Here is a 27,399-nt window from a genome sequence, read left to right as displayed (position 1 = left end):
AATTTCAGAGACCCTCCCACGGCCCCCCCACTCCCAGCTCCCTCCCAAAAACGAAAACGTGTTACCTCAGGTAGCATATGTCTAACACCACCTGCAGAGAGGGAAGGCAGCCAGCCCCCAAGAACCACCGAGTGCCACCTCCAGCTCTGAGGTCCTGCAACGCCGGAGCACACACTCACACAAGGCACATTCAGCAACAGTATTAAATACCAGAAGTGGGAAGTAACGTACTTTTATTGAAAATGAAAAAAATATAAAAGTACCATCTTCAAAGAGCATCTCACAAACACTGTACAAAGGAGCATTGCAGTAACATACAGTGGGAACATACAGAGTCAGGTTACACAGGGCTGGCCATCTAACAGGTCATCTGGCCTCAGACTGTTGTTTTAACTACACACAGTGGAAATACACAATAGAACCAACATCTGTTTCCAGAGTCCGAAGTAGTACACCAGGCTGACAGCACTCAGTTAGGGCTCCTGAGGTTGCAACGATTCTGCAAGGGAGTGGATTCTCTAGGAATAAAGACTTTGCTGCTAAGGAAAGAGAATTAAAAAAACAAAACAAAACAAAACTAAAAATTCTCCCAAAGAGGTATTCTGCTCAAAATTGCTGGTGCTATTGGTGCACTAAGCTGAGAGGAATCACCTCTGCTTAGGACAGAATACAGAATTCTAAGCCTCAAGGAAAAACTGGTGGCACTCTTCTGAGTTTTTTCCAGTGCTTGAAGCTAAAATTGATCTTGACAAAAAATAAAACAAAACAACAAAAGAGGGCTAAATCAATCCCCCCCACCAAATGAAGAAAAAAAATTAACCTGAAACCCATCCACCCATCTCTCCTGGTTCCTTACAGCACAGGTTACTGCAGCAATAAGCCAGAGCTGAGTCAAAGACCAAAGAGCAGGCCAGACGGGACTGCCCTGAGGGAACTAATCCTGGATTTCAAAACCCAGACCCTCCCTGGGTTAATTTGTATTTCTCGTTTTTTTTTTTTTGTTTGTTTGTTTTCTGAGTGTAAGTTAATACCAGATGTCCACTAGGTCCTAGGAGAGATCCCCACCAATCAGATTTACGTCAAGTCCCAGCAAATAACCTGATCAAAACGGGAGATTTCAAATTCCACAACTACTGTATTCCACCTTTCCCCTCCCTCAGATTTTTAGGTTTAGATCCATTGCTTGGGTCACCACTGCATACAGCTGGTTGTTGGTTTACTAGCAAGAAGATTGGCTTCTTTTCCAGTATGCAATCCAAAATGTGGAACTGAGTCAGAGGGTCAAAGCCTCTTTTCCTCACGTGAAGCAACTCAGTGAGATGGCGGTGCAGTGAAGCATGTTCCCACACACCTTGGCACTGATGGAGCAGTCTCCAAAGGAAGGCTGAAGGGACAGCAGGTTGTTGCTTTGGGTTCCTTCCTTCCCATACCTTTAGAGTGCCAGTTTTCAGCACTGGGTAATAGCATTAGCACCCCCCCAGAGGGGAGGAGGAGGGAAGGAGGAGGGAAGGTAAAAGACAGTAATGAATGTTTACACTATGCAAAACTTTCAAAGGGGGAAAAAAGAGGAAAGAGCAAATTAAAGATTTTCCAACACATAGTTTTTTTAAAAAGCAATGACATTTCAAACCATTTTGTATGGGATAAAGAAAAAAAGTTTTTATGAAAAAAATCCAACCAAAATTTAGTTTTTAAAAAGTTACAAATTTATCATTTAAATCTAAACAAAGTGGAAGAAAACTCAAGACTGTCAGCATAGCTGTCTGGCTGTGGAAAGCATTCCCAGTGAATAAACTTTACCTTACCTGAACTCTTGGCGAGAGATTCTGCCCAGCTTGACTCTCTCATTCTGACCGCAGAATACAGCCATCCTGAAAATTCTAAAGAACAGCTTCTGTCACTGGTTCCACTACAGAGAGACTCCCCCCAAATCCAGATTCTGACAGCACCAAGCAAGCTGCAGCTGGAGAGAGGTTGGAAGGGTGGGAAACTTACCTCTCTAAAGGTTTTATACTGTCCTTTCCCCAAAAGGCCCTGGAGAAGAGTTAGCATTCACCAAAAGAGCTAGCACTGCGGGAGGCAGCCTTCTGCAGGTCACAGATCACATGTCGGGCCTGGTCTTTTGTTTTATTTTATTTTTAGAGACAGAGTCTCACTTTGTCGCTCTCAGTAGAGTGCCATGGTCTTTTCAAACTGTCTTAATCCAGGCAGGCCCCAAACCATCTCTGTAAGTTTGGCTACTGTCTTCCTTCCATGGTCAGGACCATGCTCTTATAGATTCTGGTTCTCCATTAACGTTAGGGATGACCCGAGGGTACCCTGCACACAGTGCTGGTCCACTGGCATCACCAAAACCTTGGATCACCTTGTTGCATAAATATCTGGCATCAGCTGGCCAGCAGTTAAAAAACAAAAACAAAAACACAACAACTTTGGTTGTGTTTCCTTCATTCTGTGAGTGGCTATCAAGGTTCAGTGAGACCTGGACGGGGCGAGGGGAGGGGGTTACGAGAAACAAGGATGCTACATTTGGGGAGCTCACATGTGGGGAGTCTGTTAAGTAGATTTCTATGATAACTGATTAAGCTAGTTTGAAAGTTGTGCCAGATTAGAAATTTTGCAAAAATCTAAAATGGATGTTCCTCCAAAGGATTTAGGTCCATAGATGAGAGGGTTGCTCATTGCTAGTACTAATCTCAAAACCATTCTGGCTCTCCAATCTCCAATTAGAAGAAATGCAACAGAACTGGAGCTCCAAAACAGAAGTTTGCACTGTTCACACATTCAAATCTTTATCGTTCACACTTTGAAATCTTTTTATCCATGAAAGAGAGGAGGGATGAGTCCATTGCTTTCTCAGTTGTTAACACTGGCCTTGAGGTATTCTTCCCCAAAAGGGTAGAGAAGAAAAAGCAAGCTGCTGTCTTTCTGTTTAAAGAAGGCTCTCAGCTTTCCCTGGCATCTAGATGAGTTTATTAAAAATTAGTATCCCAGTGCATTGCACTGCAATTAAGGAATATATAGATGCTCAAGGGAGTAAATAGAAAGCCACAAGCTACTTGCACAGGTAACTTTTTTCCAAGAAAAATTAAAATCCCCAAGTCTGTGGAATATTTTTTTTTTCTTTTTTAAAAAAGGGGAGCCAATGATGTTCTTGCAGGGACCAACTGGAAGTGAAAAAGCCCATTATTGCTTTAGAAAGAAAGCCTGTGTATGGTGCTCCCCTTATGAAAGAATTCTAGGAAGGATCAGAGCAGCCACCAACCCTGTAAGGAAACAATGACAGAAGCTCTTCTTGGGGGAAGCTGGCTCTAGGAAAGTGTTTGCCAATTTCATCAATAATATAGCATTTCGATTATGTGGTCCTTCTTATTTATATAAAAGTATGTTAGTTGGTCAAATAATATGGAAACTCAATACCAGAAAAGTAGTGTTTTCTGCTTCAGAAAAGAGATTTAACACTTTAACAAGAAACATCAAATATTAAAGAAAAACAAAAACAAAAATGCAAATGAGTTTTACCTAATCACCATGCATTACAATTGTGTACTTACCAAAACCATGAACCTCCAGCTTACCCACACACGGAAAATGCACAGTATAAGCAGTACTACTGATCCGATGCCTCAAGGCAAATATGTAAAGAATAGATTTAATCAAAGTCTCAAGTGCAAGGCAGCACAGCAGGTGTAAGGAATAGGGTGCCCCCAAAACAGTGTAAACGTCATAGGCTTTCTCACCTACTCTGCTTTAGTATAGACTGAGAAACACCACAGCTGCCACCCCAATGTGCCACACAGTTCACACCATAAACCAGACTTAAAGTGGACTCCAGGTCAGACTCTTAAAAACCTCGACAGTCCTTTCCTTTTCTCAGGACTCATTGGCCACAGACCGCCAAACACGTGACACCTCTGGCTCCCGGAATCCGGCGTGTCATTGGTGCCGGCTCACCAGCCACATCACACAACATTCTCTCACCCACTCACGGCACCACAAGAAACGTTTTCCTGGACCAAGGACATACAACCAAGAAGCACAGTCCCATGTGGCACTGGAATCAGCTCAGTTTCTCTCCCGCCCCAGGAAAGCAAGCCAGTTCCATTCCTTCTCTGGCAACACTGTCCCCTCATCCTTCCAGCTGCTGACAAGCCACCGTTTGCTCCAAAATCCATCAATCCTTTTCAACAGACCTGGAGGCATCTCTAAGGCTACCTAGCCCAAAGCTGAGCACACCCCCTGCAATAGAACAAGAGTGTTAGAACTGGCCGTGGCCGGGCCCCTGGAGACTGCCAGAAAGGATAGTTAGACTTACTGGTCCACTGAAGCCAGCCAGCTGCGTGATCATCAGGCACACGATGGACAGGACGAGCCTGGTGCGGCAGAAGATCCACACAACCCTTCGCAGGGAAGCGGCGTCTGGCCCCACTTCATTCAGCTCTTCTTGCCACAGTCTCTCTAGTCTTAACAAGGGCACACGTCCTCGTTACACTCTCCCCGGGAGAAAAGACACACCTAGCTTCCCTCCTGCCATCGCTCTTTGTCTCCAGGCTTTATCACCACTCACGTTAAGTCTTTCCTTTAAAACTGTGTACACAGTCTTCACCTTCAGGAAAAAATACCTTTCTGAGGTAACTACTGATTTACCCTAGATAGGCAGCCTCTCAGGATGCAGAAAATGATGAGACAAAAGCCTTTCCTTCCACCCAGAAAAGTTACCAATGAATAAAATTTGTAAGAACTCCCTTTCTCAAGGGTCCCCAACTCTTTCTGAAGGTTCCTGTGGTAAAGTGAAAGTTGTGAACTAGATTTTAATCATGACAATCAGCTACCACAAAAATGTACTCTGTCACAAGGCAGCAACATAATCTCCCTGTAGACTCAGGAAAAGAAGCGGGGCTGAGAGAGAGAGAGAAAGCCCGTGGTTAAAACAGGATCAAAGGTGAAATAGGAGTAAAGCAAAAGAGCAGAGAGTCATCCCAGGCCGCCCTCCCTCCACAGGACAGCACAGCTCTCCCGGGCTGTGCCACAGACTTCAACTCCTAGCTCAGGCCCTACCCACCCAGCACCGTGGGACAAGGGTGGACCAGAGACGCCTACCTTCTGCAGTTCACGTCAGAGGACTCGTGCTTGGACAAAGACCACACGTCCTCCATTAAGAGCTCCCCCTTCTTGTGGGCCTTGCGAGCCAGGGGAGAAAGCCATGAAAATGTCGTGCAGGAGAAGAGCCCAGCATTGTCCACTGGGTGCTGGTGTCTAAGCAGAGAAAATCAAAATCACTGTCAACACACACCAAGAGGCCAACCCATATTTAAAAGACTCTGTATAGGCTGGGTGCAGTGGCTCAGGCCTATAATCTCAGTGCTTTGAGAAGCCAAGGTGGGAAGACTGCTTGAGGCCAAGTGTTCAAGACCAGCCTGAGCAAGAGTGAGACCCCACCTCTATTAACAATAGGAAAATTAGCTAGGTATGGTAGTGGGGCTCTACAGTCCCAACACTCAGGAGGCTGAGGCAGGAGGATCACTTGAAGCCAAGAGTGTGGGGTTGCTGTGAGCTATGATGCTACTGCACTCTAGCCCAGGCAACATAGCAAGATTCTGGCTCTACAAAAAACAGAAAAATTAGTGGTGGCATGCACCTATAGTACTAGCTCCTCAGGGAGCAGGATCACTGGTACCCAGGAATTCTAGGTTATGGTGAGCTATGATAATACTACACTCTAGCCTTGGCAACAGAAGGAGACTCTGTCTCAAAAAATAAAACAAAAAGCCCTGTCTAGCAAACAGAGGTCTTCCCCACTGCTCTAGTCTTAGCCTGAGTTCTCAAACATTCTTTTGCTGCTTCACTGACATGTCATTAAGCAGCAGGGCCTCTTACTTGGAAGTGGTCCGGATAGGCTTTAGGACATTCAAGCCATGGTGATACTTTCCCTTAGGATGGTCCTCATCTAGGATTCGGAGCTGAGAATGCATAGAGACATCCAAAGAGAGGCCCTCCGCGCGGGCTGCTGTTTCCAAAGCGTCTTGGCATTCCACCTGTTCCACAGACAGGGAGAGGCAGGAGCACAGTTAATATATGGGTGAGAGGCAAATCTAACTGATGTTAACAGTCAACCAGCTTCATCTCCACTGAATAATCCCACGGGTCAGGAGATTAAACAGTAACTTTGTACAATATGAACCCATTAAATAATGTTTGCCTAGATATTTAAAAAATTTTTACCAGCTTTTTCTTTGTTGAGTACCTTTAGGTTTACAGAAAAATAGAACAGAGAACATAGAGCATTCCCATATATGAGGTCAGACAATTAAGTTCACAAACTCATCCTAGAGAAAGTGCTACAGATCTCAGTGCTGAGTATCACTATGCTCACCAAATGGCCAAGCATAGACTCTGTAGTGACCATAGTGAGATTCAGCAATGAGGTATGTTAGCACTTTTTCTAGAATGAGTTTGTGAACTTGACTGTCAGATCTCATACCCAGCTATTCCCCATCCATTTTGCTTATTAACATCTTCCGTTAGTGTGGTGCACTGGTTACAACTGATGTGCCAGTGCTGATTCATTATTATTAACTGAAGTTCACGGGTCATATTAGGGCTCATTCTTTGTGTTGTATGTTGTAAAATTTATATTTTAAATCACCAAATGTTTTATCTTCTGTTTCTCAAAATGTAGTGAGATTCAATTAATTCACTTTTTTATTTTTTTTGATACTGAGTCTCACTATGTCACCCTTGGTAGAGTGCTATGGCATCACAGCTCACAGGAACCTCCTACTCTAAGGCTTAAACAATTATCTTGCCTCAGCCTCCCAACTAGCTGGGACTACAGGCGCCCACCACAACACCTGGCTATTTTTTTTTCTTTTTTTGTTGCAGTTGTCGTTGTTTAGCTGGCCCGGGTTGGGTTCAAACCCACCAGCCTTGGTGCATGTGGTTGGTGCCGTAACCACTGTGTTATGGGTGCTGAGCCCAATTACTTCACTTCTAACCGCAAATTCTACTGCTCATTTTCTGTAACAAAAGTTTCACAATTGGCCCCAATTAAATGGCTCTCTGGTGCAGTAACAGTCTCCTGTATCTCTCATGAGCACGGAGAACAGAAGGTGGGTCCTCACCCGGCTGCACAGCTAAAGAACCCCATCTGCCTTTCCTGTAGCATAAAGCAGAGGAAATATAGTTACATATTATTTACCATGAAGCTTATAAATGTTAATCGGGTTAACAAAAAGTACATGTAATTCAGGTCTGACTCTGATAGGGGAAGAAGGGGAGTGGGGGCAAGAAGCTGAATACATCCATCTCATTTACTCTAAAATCACTCTAAAAATAACTCTGAAGGGGGCAGTGCCTGTGGCTCAAAAGAGTAGGCTGCCGGCCCCATATGCCAGAGTTGGCGCATTCAAGCCCAGCCCAGGCCAAAAACTGTAAAATAATAATAATAATAATAATAACTCTGAAGGTAATGCAAAGTTTATGTTTTCCTATTACAGAAGGAAAAGCTTCATTTTCCTCAATTTCCATACCTTCCTTTTCTCTCTGAGCAGTGAAACTCAGATTATAACAAATATTTCCAGCAATTATTGTGAAATAGAAACAATGGACGGACCCCACACACACACATTGAGAAAAAGTTAGTGGTACAGCATCAACACACCACACCGTACAAAATCAGAGTCTATTTTTTTTTGTTGTTGTTGGGGATTCATTGAGGGTACAATAAGCCAGGTTACACTGATTGCAATTGTTAGGTAAAGTCCCTCTTGCAATCATGTCTTGCCCCCATAAAGTGTGACACACACCAAGGCCCCACCCACCTCCCTCCTTCCCTCTTTCTGTTTCCCCCCCATAACCATAATTGTCATTAATTGTCCTCATATCAAAATTGAGTACATAGGATTCATGCTTCTCCATTCTTGTGATGCTTTACTAAGAATAATGTCTTCCATGTCCATCCAGGTTAATACGAAGGATGTAAAGTCTCCATTTTTTTTAATGGCTGAATAGTATTCCATGGTATACATATACCACAGCTTGTTAATCCATTCTTGGGTTGCTGGGCATTTAGGCTGTTTCCACATTTTGGCGATTGTAAATTGAGCTGCAATAAACAGTCTAGTACAAGTGTCCTTATGATAAAAGGATTTCTTTCCTTCTGGGTAGATACCCAGTAATGGGATTGCAGGATCAAATGGGAGGTCTAGCTTGAGTGCTTTGAGGATTCTCCATACTTCCTTCCAGAAAGGTTGTACTAGTTTGCAGTCCCACCAGCAGTGTAAAAGTGTTCCCTTCTCTCCACATCCACGCCAGCATCTGCAGTTTTGAGATTTTGTGATGCGGGCCATTCTCACTGGGCAGAGTCTATTTTTATACACCACCTCTTTCCCACAAAGAACAGAGGCCACTCAAATATTAGCAGAACTGAAAGGGTAGCTTTTGTGAATAGGGCTCACTGGAGGCATATGCAGATCAAATACAAAAGCTTTAGTTCACAGCACAGTTAAGAAACCTACTTGGTATCAGGCAAGTTTACAGCCCTGAAAAGCACAACTGTTTCCTTTTGCAAAAAGCAAGGTAGACCAGATTTCAAGAGACGAAGAGCACAGAGATGTGCACTGAGGACTGCTCAGCAAAGGTTTTTTCTTACTTGCAAGCTGCACATGATCACAAAGGGGGAAAAAGAAAAAAAAAAACTATTGGGTTAAGAAAGAATTAAGATACACTAAAAATATAAGCACATATACTACAAGTGAGTAGTGCAGAGTTAGACTCTGTACAAAGAAGGTACAGAATGATACAAGGATTTTATTTGGATACCCTTTGTTGTTTGTTTTTTTTTTTTTTTTTTTGTAGAGACAGAGTCTCACTGTACTGCCCTCGGGTAGAGTGCTGTGGCGTCACCCGGCTTACAGCAACCTCGAACTCTTGGGCTTACGCGATTCTCTTGCCTCAGCCTCCCGAGCAGCTGGGACTACAGGCGCCCGCCACAACGCCCGGCTACTTTTTTGGTGCAGTTTGGCCGGGGCTGGGTTTGAACCCACCACCCTCAGCATATGGGGCCGGCGCCCTACTCACTGAGCCACAGGCGCCGCCCTTGGATACCCTTATTTGGATCTGTATCCAAAGCTTCAGAAGAAGATGATAGATTTAAAAATACCACTTCAGGAACACACTACATTATTTGCCAAAACGGATTATATGCTGGCCCATAAAGCAAAACTCAGTAACGAGAAAATCCCCAAATGTTCAGAAGTTAAGCAATACAATTCCAAATAATATAAATTTAAAAGACATCAAAAAGAGAACTAAAAAATATTTTGAACAGTAAGAAACTGAAAAATCATCAACATTTCTGTGGTACAACTAAAGCAGAGCATAGAGGGAAATTTTGTTGTTGATGTTGTTGAGACAGTTTCACTCTAACCATGGCCTCAGCCTAGCTCACAGCAACTTTAAACTCCTGGGCTCAAGTGATTCTTCTTGCCACAGCCTCCTGAGTAGATAGGACTATAGGCACCTACCACAATGCCCAGCTAATTTTTCTATTTTTAGTAAAGAGAGGGTTTCACTCTTGCTCAGGCTAGTCTCAAACTCCTGAGGTCAAGGGATCCACTGACCTCCAGCCTCCCAGAGTGCTAGGATTACAGGCATAAGCCATCATGCCTGGCCACAGAAAGAAATTTTGATTGCTTTAAAAGCATATATTAGTAAACAAACAAACAAAAAAAAAGATAGAAAAATCAATGCTTTAAGCTAGGGGTAAAAAAACATTTTCTCCAAAGGGCCATACTATAAATTATTTTTATAGGCCAAGAGACAAAAATCAAGGATATTTTATAGGTACTTCTATTACAAGAGAAAATAAATTTCCACAAAAAGTTTACTGACAAAATTCAAATTGTAATAGAGTACAATTTTTTATAATACAAGTCTACTAATAAGAAGAATGTAATTCTGTCATGGAGCAATGACTTTTCACTTAAATGGGGTTTAACTGGGTTTCTCTTTCATCAAAATCAACTGCAAATCTTCCTCTTTAATGCTGACTTGTAATGAGATTTTGCAATTTCACATTTGAAAATGTCTTCATGAAGACAGGTGCTGCCAAATACTGAAATCAATCCATGAGTACCTGATTTTAATTGAGCATATTTATCTCTTGGAAGGCCTTACAGGATTTTATATTTTTCTCTCGTCATTTGCCTTTATCATGCCATTACAATGCTGATCAATCACCACCAAATGAAAATTGGGTGGAAGCTACCAAATGGCGCAATTAAATGGATTTTTTTATTGTGGCAAAAAAGATCTAACATAAAATTTGCTGACTGGTACAGTGGCTTACTCCTATAATCCCAGCACTTTGGGCAGCCAAGGCCAGAAGCTTGACACAAGTCTGAGCGACATAGTAAAAAAAACAAGCTAGGTGTGGTGGTGTGTTCAGATGGTCCCAGCTATTCCAGAGGATGGGGCAGGAAAATTGAGCCAGGAATTTGAGGATGCAGTGAGCTGCGATCACGTACTGCACTCTAACCTGGACAATGGAGCCAGATACAGTCTCAAAAAAAAAAAAAAAATTACCATTTCAACCACTATTAACAGAACAATGCAGGGGCATTAATTATATTCACAGTGTTATACAACCACTGCCACTACCTATTTCCCAAAACAAATGGATCTTAAAATATGGAAATTTTCTTTGTACTTCATTGTGCTCTCAAAACACTGCTAGAATCATAATTTCAGCTTAAAACTCTATTCACTACACATCTGTAGTGGAGAGATCTTGCTTCTTGTTTTAACTTTTACCAGCGTAAGCAATGTATACAGCAGCTTGATGTTATTATGATTAAAACATTAGTTGTCATCAAAATTTACCACAGTACCATTTTACATTCTCACTAGCAAGGTATGAGAGATCCAGCTTCTCCACATCCTTACCAGCACTTGTTACTGGGATTATTTTTTATTTTAACCATTCTAACAAACACCGTACAATATCCCATCTTGGTATTCATGTGCACTGCCCTAATGGCAAACAATGTTTAACAGCTGTTGACATTCTCTTCAGGGAAATGTCTGTTCAAGTCTATTGCCCACTTTCTTTTCTTTTTTTTTGAGACAGAGTCTCATTGTGTTGCCCTGGGTGGAGTGCTGTGGTTGTCAGCTTAGCTCACAACAACCTCAAACTCTCCTGCCTCAGCCCCACCCCCACCCTCAAGTAGCTGGGACTATAGGCACCTGCCACAATGTCTGGCTAGTTTTTCAGTTTTTCAGTAGAGATGGGGGGTGTTGGGCGTCTTGTTCTGCTCAGGCTGTTCTCCAGAGCTCAAGCAATCCACCCACCTCAGTCTCAAGTACCAGGACTATAAGCATGAGCTACCACACCCAGCCCTATTGCCCATCTTCTTTTTTTTTTTTTTTTATTGCTCATGTTCTAAGTAGATGTTAAGTTAGAAAGCTTTTATACATTCTGGTATAAAATGTGTTAAGTTTAGAAAGCTTTTATACATTCTGAACTCCTGTCAGATATGTGATTTGCAAACACTTTCTCCCCTTTTCTGGCATATTTTTATCCTCTTAGTAGGTCCATTCACAAATCAAAATTTGGGCCAGATGCAATGGCTCATGCCTATAATCCTAGCACTCTAGGAGGCCGAGACCAGCAGATCAATTGCGCTCAGGAGTTTGAGGCCGGCCTGAACAAGACCCATGTTTCTATTAAACATAGAAAAATTAGGCAGGTGCAGTGGCATGTGTCTGTTCTCAGCTACTCAGGGAGGGTGAGGTAAGAGGATCACTGGAGTCCAGGAGTTTGAGGTTGCCGTGAGCTACAATGACACCAGATGACACCACTGAACTCTAGCCTGGGCGACAGACTGTCTGCAACAAAAAAAGCAACGTTTGTAATTTTGATGAAGTCTATATGACTGACCTTTTTCTTTTATAGATTGTGCTTTTACTACCATGTCTAAGAAATCTTCTAACCCTAGGTCATGAAGATTTTCTCCTAAAAGTTTTATAGTTTTACATTTTACATTTAGATCTGATTCATTTTGAGTTAATTTTTGTACAAAGCATGAAGTTTAGCCAAGATTCATTTTCCTTCTGCCTTAGATTGTCCAATTGTTCTAACACCATTTGTTGAAAAGACCACTATTTCTTCTTCAAATTATTTTGCACCTATGCCAAAAACTCGGCCATACTTGTGTGAGTCTATTTCTGGACTCTGTTCCATTAATCTATAGTATTTATCGGTCCCTGCACTAATACCACTAACTCGATTAGTACAGCTATAAAAAAAGTCTTAAAATAGGTAGTGTGGTACCTCCAAAGTTATTCTTCCTTAAAAAGTTGTTTTAGCTATTTTGGTTTCCAAGTGAACTAAGTGCGAGAGTTAGATAAGTTTCGTAAACATCTTTTAATGTTTTAGAAGCATCAGAAAAGGAAAACTTGGTATGCCATCCATCAGTGTGCTTCCACGAGAAAGGCATATTAGCACTAAGAGAAAACTAGAACATTCACAATCTTTCAGTTATTCTTTCAACAAATAACTTACCAAACACTTCCTATATGCAAAGACTATTCCAGATGGCAGGAACAAAAATATGCCAATTCCTCTGTGTATAATACCCTCATTTCACTTTCCTCATCTCTAAAATACCTAGTGACAGTTTTCACTAAAACCTATTAATAGAAAAGTAACTAGACTCAATAAAAAAAAAAAAAAAACACCTTCTGATTGCATGAGTTTTGTTCTTTTGAGTGTATATAACAATGTCATGTTCCACCATTGTTGGTAATAGCTTACTTTCTGAATTGGAAAATGCCAAATTCAAAGTCTGTTTAAAAAGATTCAAATAAGAGTTGGCAGGCAAACCTTCACTCCCCCAGGTTTCTTATGAGAACTGTAGTGGCATTATCAAATGCCTGCAACATGGCAAAGACTGAGGGCTTCTGTCCTGCCTTTGACTTTGGAACAAGGCTCTCAATGCAGTTTTATCGTGACAAATAAGTATACAGAAAAGACTACATTGTTGATTTAAGAGAATCGTAACTTGCCACAGTAAGCAACACACTCTCCAAGTCACATTCATTTTAGCTATTCTTTCCTAAACATTTTTTCTAAACTGTCAAAACTTATCATATCTTTTTACTCATTGCCTACAAAGTCTGACACTTAAGTTCACAAATTTGCCACCATGTGCTTACATGCGCAGCGCTGTACAAACACCTCGGTGAGGTTTCATAACCTTGGTATATCAGGGTCTCATGGCTGTGTTCATGTGGATGTGCTGAATGTGTCCATTATTCATTCTTGTTGCTGCATGTTTTCGTGTGCCATCACGAGAATGTCAGAGTTTGAATTAGAGCAATGAACAAACATTACATTTCTTTTTTTTTTGTTAAATCATAGCGGTGTACATTAGTGCAATCAAGGGGTACAATATGCTGGTTTCATATACAATCTGAAATATTCTCATCAAACTGTTCAACGTAGCTTTTATGGCATTTTCTTAGTTACTGTATGTAGGCATTTGTATTCTGCATTTAGTAAGAGTCGCCTGTACCCATTCTAAGATGCAGCGTAGGTGTGGCCCCACCCATTACCCTCCCTCCACTCTGACCTCCCCCCTCCCGTCCCCTTCCTTGGCCCTTTCCCCATAGTCTTGTGCTATAGTTGGGGTATAGCCTTCATGTGAAAGCTATAATTTAACTTCATAGTAGGGCTGAGTACATCGGATACTTTCTCTTCCATTCCTGAGATACTTTGCAAGAATATGTTCCAGCTCCGTCCATGTAAACATGAAACAGGTAAAGTCTCCATCTTTCTTTAAGGCTGCATAATATTCCATGGTATACATGTACCACAATTTGCTAGTCCATTTGTGGGTCGATGGGCACTTGGGTTTCTTCCACGACTTAGCAATTATGAATTGGGCTGCAATAAACATTCTGGTACAGATGTCTTTGTTATATATTATGATTTTTGGTCTTCTGGGTATGAACCTAGTAAAGGAATTATAGGATCGAATGGCAGGTCTATTTTTAGGTCTCTAAGTATCCTCCAAACATCCTTCCAGAAGGAACGTATTAGTGTGCATTCCCACCAGCAGTGTAGAAGTGTGCCCATTTCTCCACATCCAAGCCAACATCTCTGGTCTTGGGATTTTGTTATGTGGGCTACTCTTACTGGGTTAGGTGATATCTCAAAGTAGTTTTGATTTGCATTTCTCTGATGATTAAGGATGATGAGCTTTTTTTCATGTGTTTGTAGATTGTGCGTCTGTCTTCTTTAGAGAAGTTTCTCTTCAAGTCCCTTGCCCACCCTGAGATGGGGTCACGTGTTCTTTTCTTGCTAATACATTTGAGTTCTCTGTGGATTCTGGTTATTAGACCTTTATCGGAGGTATAACCTGCAAATTATTTTCTCCCATTCTGAGGGTTGTCTGCTTGCTTTACTTACTATGTTCTTGGCTGTGCAGAAGCTTTTTAGTTTGATCAGGTCCCAGTAGTGTATTTTTGATACTGCTTCAATTGTCTGGGGAGTCCTCCTCATAAAATATTCACCCAGGCCGTTTCCTTCAACAGTTTTCCCTGCACTTTCTTCAAGCATTTTTATAGTTTCATGTCTTAAGTTTAAATCTTTTATCCAGTGAGAGTCTATCTTAGTTATGCTGAAAGGTGTGGGTCCAGTTTCAATCTTCTACAGATCGCCAGCCAGTTCACCCAGCACCATTTGTTAAATAGGGAATTGTTTCCCCACTGAATGTTTTTAATTGGCTTGTCAAAGAGCAAATAACGGTTAAGTAGCTGGATTCATCTCTTGGTTCTCTATTCTGTTCCAGACATCTACTTCTCTGTTTTTGTGCCAGTACTATGCTGTTTTGATCACTATTGATTTATAGTACAGTCTCAGGTCTGGTAGTGTGATTCCTCCTGCTTTGTTTTTATTGCTTAGTAATGTTTTGGCTATTCGAGGTTTTTTTCTGATTCCAAATAAACAAAGTATTATTTTTTCAAGATCTTTAAAATATGACAATGGAGCTTTAATAGGAACTGCATTAAAATTATATATTGCTTTGGGTAGTATGGACATTTTAACAATGTTGATTCTTCCCAGCCCTGAGCATGGTATGTTTTTCCATCTGCTAACATCTTCAGCTATTTTTTTCTTAAAGTTTCATAGTTCTCTTTGTAGAGATCTTTCACATCCTTTGTTAGGTATACTCCCAAATATTTCATCTTCTTTGGCACTACTGTGAAAGGAATAGAGTCCTTGACTATTTTTTCAGCTTGGTTATTGTTGGTATATACAAAGGCTACAGATTTACGGGTGTTGATTTTGTAGCCTGAGACACTGCTGCATTCCTTGATCACTTCTAAAAGTTTTGTAGTAGAATCCCTAGTGTCTTCCAGATACACGATCATATCATCTGCGAAGAGTGAAAGTTTGATGTCTTCTGACCCTATGTGGATACCCTTGATCGCCTTTTCTTCCCTAATTGCAATGGCTAAAACTTCCATTACAATGTTAAAGAGCAATGGAGACAATGGGCAACCTTGCCTGCTTCCTGATCTAAGTGGAAATGATTCCAATTTAACTCCATTCAATACGATATTGGCTGTGGGTTTGCTGTAGATGGCCTCTATTAGTTTAAGAATGTCCCTTCTATACCAATTTTCTTAAGTGTTCTGATCATGAAGGGATGCTGGATACTATTGAAAGCTTTTTCTGTATTAATTGAAAGAATCACATGGTCCTTATTTTTTAGTTTCTTTATGTGCTGAATTACATTTATAGATTTGCACATATTGAACCAGCCTTGAGACCCTGGGATAAATCCCACTTGGTCATGGTGTATAATTTTTTTGATGTGTTGTTGGATTCTGTTTGTTAGGATCTTATTGAGTATTTTAGCATCAATATTCATTAGTGATATTGGTCTGTAATTTTCTTTTCTTGTTGGGTCTTTCCCTGGTTTGGGGATCAAGGTGATGTTTGCTTTGTAGAATGTGTTGGGTAATATTCCTTCTTTTTCTATATTTTGGAAGAGGTTTAGTAGTATAGGTACTAGTTCTTCTTTAAAGGTTTGGTAGAATTCTGATGTAAAGCCATCTGGTCCTGGGCTTGTCTTTTTAGGGAGGTTTTTGTATAGTTGATGCTATTTCAGAACTTGATATAGGCCTGTTCAACATTTCCACTTCATTCTGGCTAAGTCTTGGTAGGTGGCGTACTTCCAGGTATTGGTTGATTTCTTTCAGATTTTCATATTTCTGAGAGTAGAGTTTCTGGTAGTATCATTAAGGATTTTTTGAATTTCTGAAGGGTCTGTTGTTATATCATTACCATTTCTGATTGATAAAATTAGAGATTTTACTCTTTTTTTTCCTGGTTAGCTTGGCCAAAGATTTATCTATTTTATTGACCTTTTCAAAAAACCAACTTTTGGATTTATTGATCTGTTGTATAATTCTTTTGTTTTCAATTTCATTTAGTTCTGCTCTGATTTTGGTTATTTCTTTTCTTCTGCTGGGTTTGGGGTTGGAGTGTTCTTCCTTCTCCATTTGCTTGAGATGTCCCACTAAGTTATTAACTTCCTCTCTTTCCATTTTCTTGAGGAAGGCTTTCAGTGCCATGTAAATTTCCCTCTTAGGACTGCCTTTGCAGTATCCCAGAGATTGGGGTAATTCGTGTCTTGATTGTTGTTTTGTTCCAAAATTTTGGTGATTTCCTTCTTAATCTCGTCTATAACCCATCTATCCTTCAGCATAAGGTTGTTTAGCTTCCATGTTTTTGTATGGGTATGCAGGTTCCTGTTGTTATTGAGTTCAACCTGAGAAGATGCAAGGAATAATTTCTATTTTTTTTTAAATTTGCTGAGGTTAGATTTGTGGCCTAGGATCTGGTCAATTTGGGAGTATGTTCTATGGGCTGATGAGAAGAATGTGCATTTTCTTGGGATGAAATGTTCTATAGATGTCTGTTAAGTCCAGATGTTGAATGGTTGAGTTTAAATCTAAGATTTCTTTGTTTAGCTTCTTTTTGGAGGATCTATCCAGCACTGCTAAAGGGGTGTTAAAATCTCCAACTACTATGGAAGTGGAGGAAATAGAGTTGCTCATGTCTTTTAGAGTTTCTCTTATAAATTGAGGTGCATTCTGGTTGGGTGCATAAATATTAATAATTGAGATCTCATCATATTGAGTATTACCTTTAACAAATATGAAGTGTCCATCCTTATCCTTAATTATTTTGGTTGGTTTAAAGCCAATTGTGTCTGCGAACAGGAAAGCACCACCTGCTTTTTTCTGCTTTCCATTTTCCTGGAATATAGGTGACCATCCCTTCACCTTGAGTCTATATCTGTCTTTCAATGTAAGATGCGTTTCTTGTATGCAGCAGATATCTGGCTTGAGTTTTTGTATCCAGTCAGCCAACCTGTGTCTCTTTAGAGGACAGTTTAAACCATTCACATTAATTGAGAATATTGATAAGCCTTTCGAGAGTCTGGTGGACATTTTTAATCCTTTTGTGACTATGGAAGTTGAAATTTGATCAAAATTTTCTGGGTGAGTTTACTTTTGTGGTGGAGGATTACGCTGGTCTTTATGGAGGATAGGTCTGAGAATATCCTGGAGAGCTGGTTTAGTTATGGAAAATTTCTTCAACATGTGAATGTCATTAAAGTATTTAATTTCTCCATCATAAATGAAACTCAGTTTAGCTGGGTATAGGATCCTGTGTTGAAAGTTATTTTGTTTTAGGAGATTAGAAGTCGATGACCATTCTCTTCTAGCTTGAAAGGTTTCAGCAGAGAGATCTGCAGTTATTCTAATATTCTTCCACTTGTAGGTAATGGTTTTCTTTTGTCTGGCAGCTTTCAGAATTTTCTCCTTCATATTAACTTTAGTGAAATTGATTATGATGTGTCTGGGGGATGTCTTATTTGGGTTGAGTTGTGCTGAAGTTCTGAAACTGCTATCTGAATTTCAGAATCTCTTGGCATGTCTGGAAAGTTCTCCTTCATAATCTCATGGAGAAGAGACTGTGTGCCTTGTGAAGCCACTTCATCGCTTTTGGAGATCCCTATTAGATGAATATTGATTTTCTTCGAATTATCCCAGAGCTCTCTGAGTGAGTGATCTGTTTTTGCCCTCCATTTCTCTTCCTCTTTGAGAGTTTGGGAGCATTCAAAAGCTTTGTTTTCGATGTCAGAAATCCTTTCTTCTGCTTGCTCCATTCTGTTACTGAGGGATTCTACTGTGTTTCTCAGATCTTTGAGGGCTGCAACTTCTTGTCTCAATGTGTCAAAATCTTTCGTCATTTGGTCTTTGAATCTGTTGAATTCTTGAGATATCTTTTGGGTTACTGCTTGGAGTAACCTAATTAGTAACCTAATTTCTATCTTATTTGCTATCAGATTCTGAATTCGATTTCTGACATCTCAGCTATTGGTTTGTGCATGGGATCTTGTGCTGTGTCTGCCCCATTGATCCTTGGGGGAGTTGATCTACTCTGATTATTCACATTACCAGTTTTTCTGTTGATTTCACCTCATGATTGTTTTTCACTGTTGCCTCTTGCTGTCCTCAGAGTTGGGGAGGTGTCTCTCCAAGATTAGACGCCAGCGGGCTCACTCTATTGTTGCGGATCTTTGTAGGGAGTGACCTTGTGTAGTTAGTTCCTCTGGGGCTGCCCCAGCTAGGGAGTTCTGGCTGTGGAAGCAGCTCTGGCATGTGACGCACCCAGATCCAGCAACGGGCAGGAGGTGGTGCGCACGGTTCTGGGAGTGCCTGGCACCCAGTGACTTTGGGACAGAGAGCCCAAGGCTTCAGCAGTCTCTGGCCAGGAGAAGGGCTCTGCACAGAGGCAGGGAGGGCTCCAGAAGGCACACGGCTACCAGTATCCCTGGCCACACGAGCGGGCCAGTGTAGAAGCCTGGAGGACACAGGAGGGCGGACGCAGGGTTGCGCGGCTCCTGCAGTTCCTGGTCAGGGCATGCAGAGGCCGGTTGGGTGCGGGTCACAGGTCAGGATTCGTGGCGCAACTCTTATGGAGGTCCGGGCAGCGCCAGGCCCAGGAGTTTGAGGTTGCTATGAGCTGTGATGCCACGGCACTCTACCCAGGACAACAGCCTGAGTCTCCAGTGTGTCCAAACCAAACATTACATTTCTAGTCAAACTTGGCAAGAGTGATGGAAGTGAAATTGGAGACAACAGTCCAAGTTTATACGGACAATGCCGTGAAGAAACCAGTGGTGTGTAAATGGATCTCTGATGGGAGAGAAAGCATCACTGATAAAGAGAGGTCAGGGTAGCCAGTAACACAAAGAACTGATGAAAACATTTTAAAAACTCACCAAATAATATGTCAGAATCATCAGCTGACTGTAAGAAGCATAAAGGTAGTGGACCAAAGAAGCACCAATAGAGAAACAGGAGAACCTGACCTCAAAATCTTGGCATGAGAAAGGAATGTGCAAAAATGGTCCTGAAGGAGCTCACCAATGAACAGAAAAAAAAGCAAAGAGCTCACATAGCACTGTCTGTGAGGGAGTTTTTACCAGTGAACCAATAACCCATGTTGGAGCACATTCCCTACTCACCTAATCTGGCCCCCAATGACTTTTTTCTTTACTCAAAGATAAAAGAAACATTGAAAGGAAAGACATTTTGATGACATTTAGAACATCAAGGGTAATACAACAACAGCTTTGGTGGTCATTACAGGAAAAGAGTCCCAAAATTGCTTTGAAGGGTGGATTAGGAGCTTGCTGTTGTGATTTGGTGCATAGCTTCCTAAGGGGAGTACTTCAAAGGTGACTACAGTGATATTCAGTAATGAGGTATGCAGCACATTTTCTAGGATGAGTTTGCAAACTTAATTGTCAGACCTTGTATGTCAGCAAAATGAAATATCAGATAGGAATACGAGGACCTGATCCCAGATCCTCTTTTTAAGGGAAACACAGTCCCACTTCATATTTGCACCCAGTTCCTTCAGGGATAGGATTCTCAAAACAATAAGCAACACGTATTTAGCTGTTGGCAAGGACGCTCACATGTTAACATTAAAAAAAAAAAAAAAAAAAGCTCAGCGCCTGTAGCTTGGTGGCTAGGGTGCCAGTCATGTACCCTGGGGCTGGTTGATTCGAATCCAGCCCGGGCCTGCCAAACAACAATGGCAACTACAACAAAAAAACAGCCAGGTGTTGTGGTGGGCACCTGTAGTCCCAGCTACCTGGGAAGCTGAGACAAGAGAATCACTTAAGCCCAAGAGTTTCAGGTTGCTGTGAGCTGTGATGCCATAGCACTCTGCTGAGAGTGACATAGTAAGACTCTATCTCGAAAAAAGAAAAGAAAAGAAAAAGCAATTATTTTATTCCAACAAAACCATTTTCTTTTATAGCCTTAATATATTAATATCTCCATAGGCAGAATGTTCCCATAATGGGAGGCCATAGTGAAATACAGTGATTTCAAACGTGGATTTGCTAGAAGGCAAATATATCACAGGTTTGAATGCTGACTCCGCCAGCCCTCAGCATGTTAACAGAAGACCACTTTAAGTTTCGGTTTACTCATTTTCACAATGATGCATGCCATATAGAGTTGAGAGGAATTAACAGGATAATGGAAAGTGCTTAGTAAAGTATTGGGTATACAATAAAACACTTAAACACATTAACTATATTTCCAAAATATTTCTATTCAATAAAACTTAGAACCCATCTCAACTATTTCCTCTTTCCCTTAGCTTTCCTGGACTCTTTGAAACTCAGGGAATATATTTCCTCCCTCCTATGTCTTCCCTGCAACCAACATTCCTGCAGTAGGATGCTCAGAGAGGGCCACCTGTCTCACTACCCTGTTTCCCCGAAAATAAGACAGTGTCTTATTTTAAGGTGTGCTCCCAAAGATGCGCTAGGTCTTATTTTCAGGGGACGTCTTATCTTTCCTGTAAGTAGGTCTTATTTTTGGTGGATGTCTTATTTTCGGGGAAACGGGGTACTTGACTCCCTGGCTCCTAGCACAGCCTAGAGCTTGGCACCTATTATTCAAAGGTCAACTAAAATACCTTCCTGTTGCCTCACAGTCTGCATCAATATCATTTAATGTTGTATAATATACCACTAAGGAGATCTTAACCATTCAACTTCTATTTAGATTCTCTACACGTCTGGCTTTTTATTAATAGTATAATAAACAATTATAGTTTATTTTTCTCTTTCTGGATTATTTAAGATAAATTCTATCAGTGGGGTTATAGGATTAAAGAGTATAGCTCTAGCTGGGCATGGTGGCTCATGCCTATAATCCCAGCACTCTGGGAGGCCGAGGCAGGTAGATCACCTGAGCTCATGAGTTAGACACCAGCCTGAAATAGAGGGAGGAGACCCCAGCTCTAAAAATAGCTGGGCACTGTGGCGGGCACCTGTAGTCCCAGCTACTCGGGAGGCTAAGGCAAGAGAATCACTTGTGCTTGAGGTTGATCACAGGAGTTTGAGGTTGCTGTGAGCTATGACACCACAGCACTCTACCAAGGGCAACAGAGTGAGAATCTGTCTCAAAAAAAAAGAGGGCAGCTCCAATGAGATATACAGCCAGTTTGTCCCAATTATCTTTATTATAGAGGCTGGGCACGGTGGTATAATCCTAGCACTCTGGGAGGCCGAGGCGGGTGGTTTGCTTGAGCTCAGGAGTTTGAGACCAGCCTGAGCAAAAGTAAGACCCCCTTCTCTAAAAAAAGAAAGAAAAGAAAAGAAGAGAGAGAGAAAAGAGGAGGAGGAGGAGGAGAGGGAGGAGGAGAAAGAGAAAGAACTGGGCATTGTGGTGGGCACCTGTAGTCCCGGCTAACTATTACTTGGGAAGCTGAGGCAAGAGGATCACTTGACCCCAGAGTCTGAGGTTACGCCGGCACTCTACCCAGGGTAAGATTCTGTCTCAAAAAAAAAGAAAGAAAAAAAACTTAGCTCAAAACTTTATTAGAGAATGTGCACTCTAGTACTATTGAGAAAGAGAACTATTGGCTTTACTACTTTCATTTTGTTGACCTGAGGCCTCCTTTTTCCCATCTATGCTGGGCCATCAGCAATAAATAAAGGAAGCTAAGGTAATCTTCCTTGTTCATAGCCAAATCTCATGACTACCATGTACTATTTATAAAGGCAAATTATTTACTTGAAGGTGCAAAATTTGTACATATTAATTTATATGTAATATGCATAACACATATTCAAACCACATAGCATTTATTATGCAATGAATAACAGTAATTGCTATGCTGGTTTGTTATGAATTAATGTAACACTGTTTTAAATGCTTTACAGATACTAACTCATTTAAACCTTGTAATAACTCTATGAGGTAGGTACTATAATATTATCTCCATTTTACAGCCAAAGAAACTGAGGCACACAGATGTTAAGCTGTGGCAGGGTCTGAATCCAGACTCAAGCTGAGGCTCTTAATCACTACATCATGTGCCTTTCAAAGAAAAAAACAAGTAAATAAATCATAACTGTATAAGATGATCTAAGATGTTCCTTCATAAACAGCTCTCCTCTCTTCCCTAGCCTGAGTACCAGATTAAAATAAACTCTGACTCTCCTAAGTAACCTCATTATAAGCAAACAGTAGTTTCCAAAGTCAGTCACAATTACATGATCAGAACACTAGAATGTAAACAAAAAGTAAACTGTTTCACTTAATTGCAAAAATGCACATCCATAACTTTTTTAAATCAAAGATGAGCAGATGCTATAGGACACATATATTATAGACTTATATTTAAACAAAAAAGAAAAGTACCTTTATTATAACCTGCCACTAACTACACAGATGTAACTATATGCTTAGATGCCTAACTTCTCTTCCTTTCTAGGCTTCCTTGAAAGTTTCAGGCTTTTAAATGGCTGAAGCATGCCAGGAAAAAAAAAAGGGTATCTGTTTAAAGGTAAAAATAAATATATAACCTACCACAGGTAACATTCTATAAAGTGAATTATCAAAATTCTTAGGTTGAATGGATTAAAAATGGAAATGAACCAAGCAAAAGGACTTAATACATTCAAGCTATTAGGGCTTATTTATGAAAGCATAAATAATATAACAGGACAGAGAATCATGAGTCAATGAATATTCTTGGGATAAATAAATAACAGATTGGAGATTAATTAATTGAGATCCAGATTTCATGCCAGACATTAACCCATCTGAAATTAACCCCCCAATAGTTACATGAAAATAAGGAAATAAACAGAAGAAAATTAAATTAAAAAGCATATTTAGCCCAGGTGTAGAGAGGAGACAGCCTTCTTTAACCCTCAAAAGTTAGAAACTGGCTGGGCGCAGAGGATCACACCTGTAATCCTAGCACTGTGGGAGGCTGAGGTGGGTGCATTGCTTAAGTTCATGAGTTTGAGACCAGCCTAAGCAAAAGTGAGACCCTGTCTCTACTAAAAATAGAATAACTGAGGCAACAGGATCACCAGAGCCCAAGCTGGAGGTTGCTGTGAGCTAGGATGCCACAGCACCCTACCCAGGGCAATAGCTTGAGACTATCCTCCTCCCACCAAAAAAAAGTTAACAACTTATCAAAGGAAAGATGGATGGGTTTAAATACAAAAAAGAAAACTTTTGCTTAATGAAATTAGTATTAAATGAAGGCGGTAAAGCTAAAGAAGTGATCAGGTAACTAACATAATAATACATTTCGAATCATAGGTTTTTACTGAAAAGTATCCAATTGTTTAATACATTCATTTAACAAGTACTTATTATCACTATTATGCTTAGAGGGAGGGTTTCAGTATGTTGCCCAGGCTGGAGTGCAGTGGTTATTCACAGGAGTAATCACAGTGTACTGTGGCCTTGAGTGTCTGGCCTCAAGTGATCCTCCCACCTCAGCCTCCACGCACATCCCACTGCCTTACTGAAGGCTTACTGTGTCCCAGGTATTGTTCTAGGTGCTAGGGACACAAGAGAGAACAAACAGACCCAGTGTCACCAATCAAGAAATATAAATTATTTAGCTGGCAGGGTAGTTCACACCTATAATGCTAGCACTTAGGGAGAGAGAGTTGGGAGGATCACTTAAGGTCAGGAGTTTGATATTAGCCTGAGCAACATAGCAAGATCCCGTTTCTTCAAAATACAGAAAAATTAGCTAGGCATGGTGGTGTAAGCCTGTAGTGCCAGCTACTCAGGAGGCTGAAGCAGGAGGATCACTTGAGCCCCCAGGAGTTTGAGTCCGCAGTGAGCAATGATCATGCCACTGCACCCTAGGCTGGGTGACAGTGAGACCTTATTTCAGAAAAAAAATAAATAAATAAAAAGGAAAGAAAAATACAAATTATTCCTAGATCTTAGGTGTCCAAAACAAACACAAAACAAGCAATATAAATTTAGAAACTAAATTTTATTAAATTTTAAGATATAATTACATATTCCTTACAATAGATAAAATTCAATATGGAAGGAGAGCAGATACTACCTGAACACTGAACCATTTTTATTATGCTACCAAGAGGTACTCAGGAAAGCAAACCGGTAATACGTAACACTTCCCACAGTCTGAGTCACCATAATTTTACTGCATGAAGAAAAATCTTCAAAAGAAAAAAATCATTTAAACCCAGGGTTTTATAGGGATCTAAATGCCTAATACAAGATTAACTATAGTAGTTCAACACTCTAGCTCAGTATTGTCCAAAAGAAGTATCTCTAGGCTCGGCGCCTATAGCTCAAGTGGCTAAGGCACCAGCCACATACACTAAAGCTGGTGGGTTCGAATCCAGCGTGGGCCTGCCAAGCAACAATGACAACTACAACAAAAAATACAGACATTGTGGCAGGTGACTATAGTCCCAGCTATTTAGGAGGCTTAGGCAAGAGAATCACGTAAGTCCAGGATTTAGAGGTTGCTGTGAGCTGTTATGCTATAGCACTCTTCCCAGGGTGACAGCTTGAGGCTCTGTCTCAAAATAAAAAAAAAAAAAAGAAAAAAAAAGAAATATACCCTAAACCACATAATGTATAATAATTTAAATTTTTCCAGTAGCCACATTTAAAAAGTAAAAGGTGAAATTAATTATTTTATTTTATTTTATTTTTTTATTAAATCATAGCTGTGTACATCAATATGATCGTGGGACACCATACACTTGTTTCATAGAATATTTGACACATTTTCATCTCATTAGTTGACATAGCCCTCCTGGCATTATCCTAGTTGCTTTGTCAAGAAATTTACATTCCACATTTGCCAAGGCTCACATGTACCCTTGTAAGATGCACCACATGTGTGATCCTTTCAATCCCCCTCCCTCTATCCCCATCCCCCCTCCCTCCCCACGCTTTAATTTAAACCAATATTAAAAAGTATTACCTTTCTTTCATTAATTTTTTTTTTTTTGGCTGGGGCTGGGTTTGAACCTGCCACCTCTGGCATATGGGACCGGCGCCCTACTCCTTGAGCCACAGGTGCCACCCAAAGTATTATCTTTTTAACATATAAAAATTATTAGTGGGGCAGCACCTGTGGCTCAAAGAGTAGGATGCCGGCCCCACATGCCGAGGGTGGCGGGTTCAAACCCAGCCCCAGCCAGAAAAAAAATTATTAGTGAGATATTTTACAAGTGAGGCCTTTTCATATGAAGTCTTTGAAATCTGGTGGGTATTTTATACTTACAGCACATCTCAGTTCTGATTGGCCACGTTTTAAATGCTCAGTAGCCACAGGCGGCTAGTGGTTACTGTATACTGAACATTGTAGCCCAGTGGTTGTCAAGCAAGCATTCTTTTGCTTGCCCAGGGGACATGTGGCAATATTTGGAGACATTTTTGGTTGTCACCACTGCAGGGGTGCTACTAGTTCTAGTGGGCAGAGGCCAGGGCTGCTGAACATCCCACAGAATGGCGCCCACAACAAAGTATCTGGCCCAGAATGCCCACAGTACAAAGGTAGCTCTGGAAAGCTGGATAGCTACATAGTTAGCACTGGTTTCATGAGACCATTTGTTTTTAGGTTATGAGGCTTTCAATCCTTTGCAGAAGTAACTTTTCAAAGCTTTTCCTGAGGTTATGTGAGGCACCTGCCTGTCTCTATTTCTTTAAAGAGACCTGACAGACAGAAAGGCTGTCCGAGACCAGACAGCCCTGCCACACTGAAAGGCGTCTGCAGAGATGATTCGTTCCAAAGGGAAAAATACTGCGTGATTAAAGGTTGAGAAAAAAATTAAACAAAGAGCCTCTGCTGCCACTGATACCTTCCCTAGGACCACAACCTAGGAGGTGCTGAGCATGCTGTGTCTCACCAGGGTGATGGCGATGGGGCAGGAGTGCGGACACAGAAAGCTACAAAGGGACAATGAAATCCAGACTGCCAAGGTTCAGATAAAGACCAGGGAAATACATGTCCAAATACATGCACATCTGGTGAGGGAGATGAGAACAACTGATCCAGAAGCATGGAGGGCTGCTACCCGAGAGACATCTCCTCCTTTGTGGCACTAATACCATCCTTGCATCTGTGAGAATGCGTGCACTGCCACCCTGCACAGCCGCCACTTGTCTGGCTGCCCCAGCTCGTTTTAACAGGCTGCCAGGGTGGAATGTCTGCTGACAGGGCAACCGCGGGCTTTCCCCTGCATCAAGGCCTCTGGCACAAGGTACCAGGGGCCAAAAATCATCCCCCAGGATGAAGAGTCCAGTCCCCTCCTGACAGCAGGACAACAGCAGGCTGGCTCTCCAAAGCCTCAGCACTGAGGATTCATCTGAGTTGTTCCTGGACACGGAGGTTGCAGGCATCAACTAGCAACACAGAGGCGCCCCTCAGCTTCCGAGGGGATTACAGGCTGCAGTACTCCTGTCTGGCACACCCCTCAAAGGAAGTGGTATCCAGGGCACAGAAAGAATCGACAGGCCTCAGATCCCACAACATAGTCTTCCTCTCCTCTCCCTACTTCTCAGGATTTTTTTTTTTGTAGAGACAGAGTCTCACTTTATGGCCCTCGGTAGAGTGCCGTGGCCTCACACAGCTCACAGCAACCTCCAACTCCCGGGCCTAAGCGATTCTCTTGCCTCAGCCTCCCAAGCAGCTGGGACTACAGGCGCCCGCCACAACGCCCAGCTATTTTTTGGTTGCAGTTTGGCTGGGGCCGGGTTTGAACGCGCCACCCTCGGTATATGGGGCCGGCGCCCTACCGACTGAGCCACAGGCGCCGCCCAATTCTCAGGATCTTAAGACCAACACAGAATGTTTCTAAATCCTTCCAGCCCAAGAAAAGCTTTCAGCATATGTCCCCATCCCACAACAGCCTTTGTGGCGAACATCCAGAAGGACAAGCTTTTAAGGGGAATTGGTATAGCTATACCATTAGGTATAGCTCT

The 27,399-nt window shown here is 41.5% G+C and overlaps 1 protein-coding gene across 10 annotated transcripts in view; it reads right to left on the bottom strand.

Annotated features, from left to right (window-relative positions):
- ABCC5 (ATP binding cassette subfamily C member 5) overlaps positions 1-27,399 on the bottom strand; it is a 100,802-nt gene that overhangs the window by 59,836 nt on the left and 13,567 nt on the right. For 7 of the 10 annotated variants that reach the window (XM_053564226.1, XM_053564230.1, XM_053564231.1 and 4 more), the window contains exons 3-5: positions 5,878-6,035; positions 5,101-5,256; positions 4,316-4,463 (exon numbers count right to left, since the gene is read on the bottom strand). In XM_053564226.1, coding sequence (XP_053420201.1) covers positions 4,316-4,463; positions 5,101-5,256; positions 5,878-6,035 — 462 coding nt within the window. Of the gene's footprint in view, positions 1-216; positions 1,881-4,315; positions 4,464-5,100; positions 5,257-5,877; positions 6,036-27,399 lie in introns of those variants that run through there. The other 3 variants (XM_053564236.1, XM_053564235.1, XM_053564234.1) reach the window with 3 other exon arrangements.

Source organism: Nycticebus coucang, chromosome 16 (assembly GCF_027406575.1).
Source record: "Nycticebus coucang isolate mNycCou1 chromosome 16, mNycCou1.pri, whole genome shotgun sequence".
NCBI classification, from domain to species: domain Eukaryota; kingdom Metazoa; phylum Chordata; class Mammalia; order Primates; family Lorisidae; genus Nycticebus; species Nycticebus coucang.
Note: the sequence above shows the minus strand (reverse complement) of the source record. Positions and strands in the feature narration are given on the sequence as shown.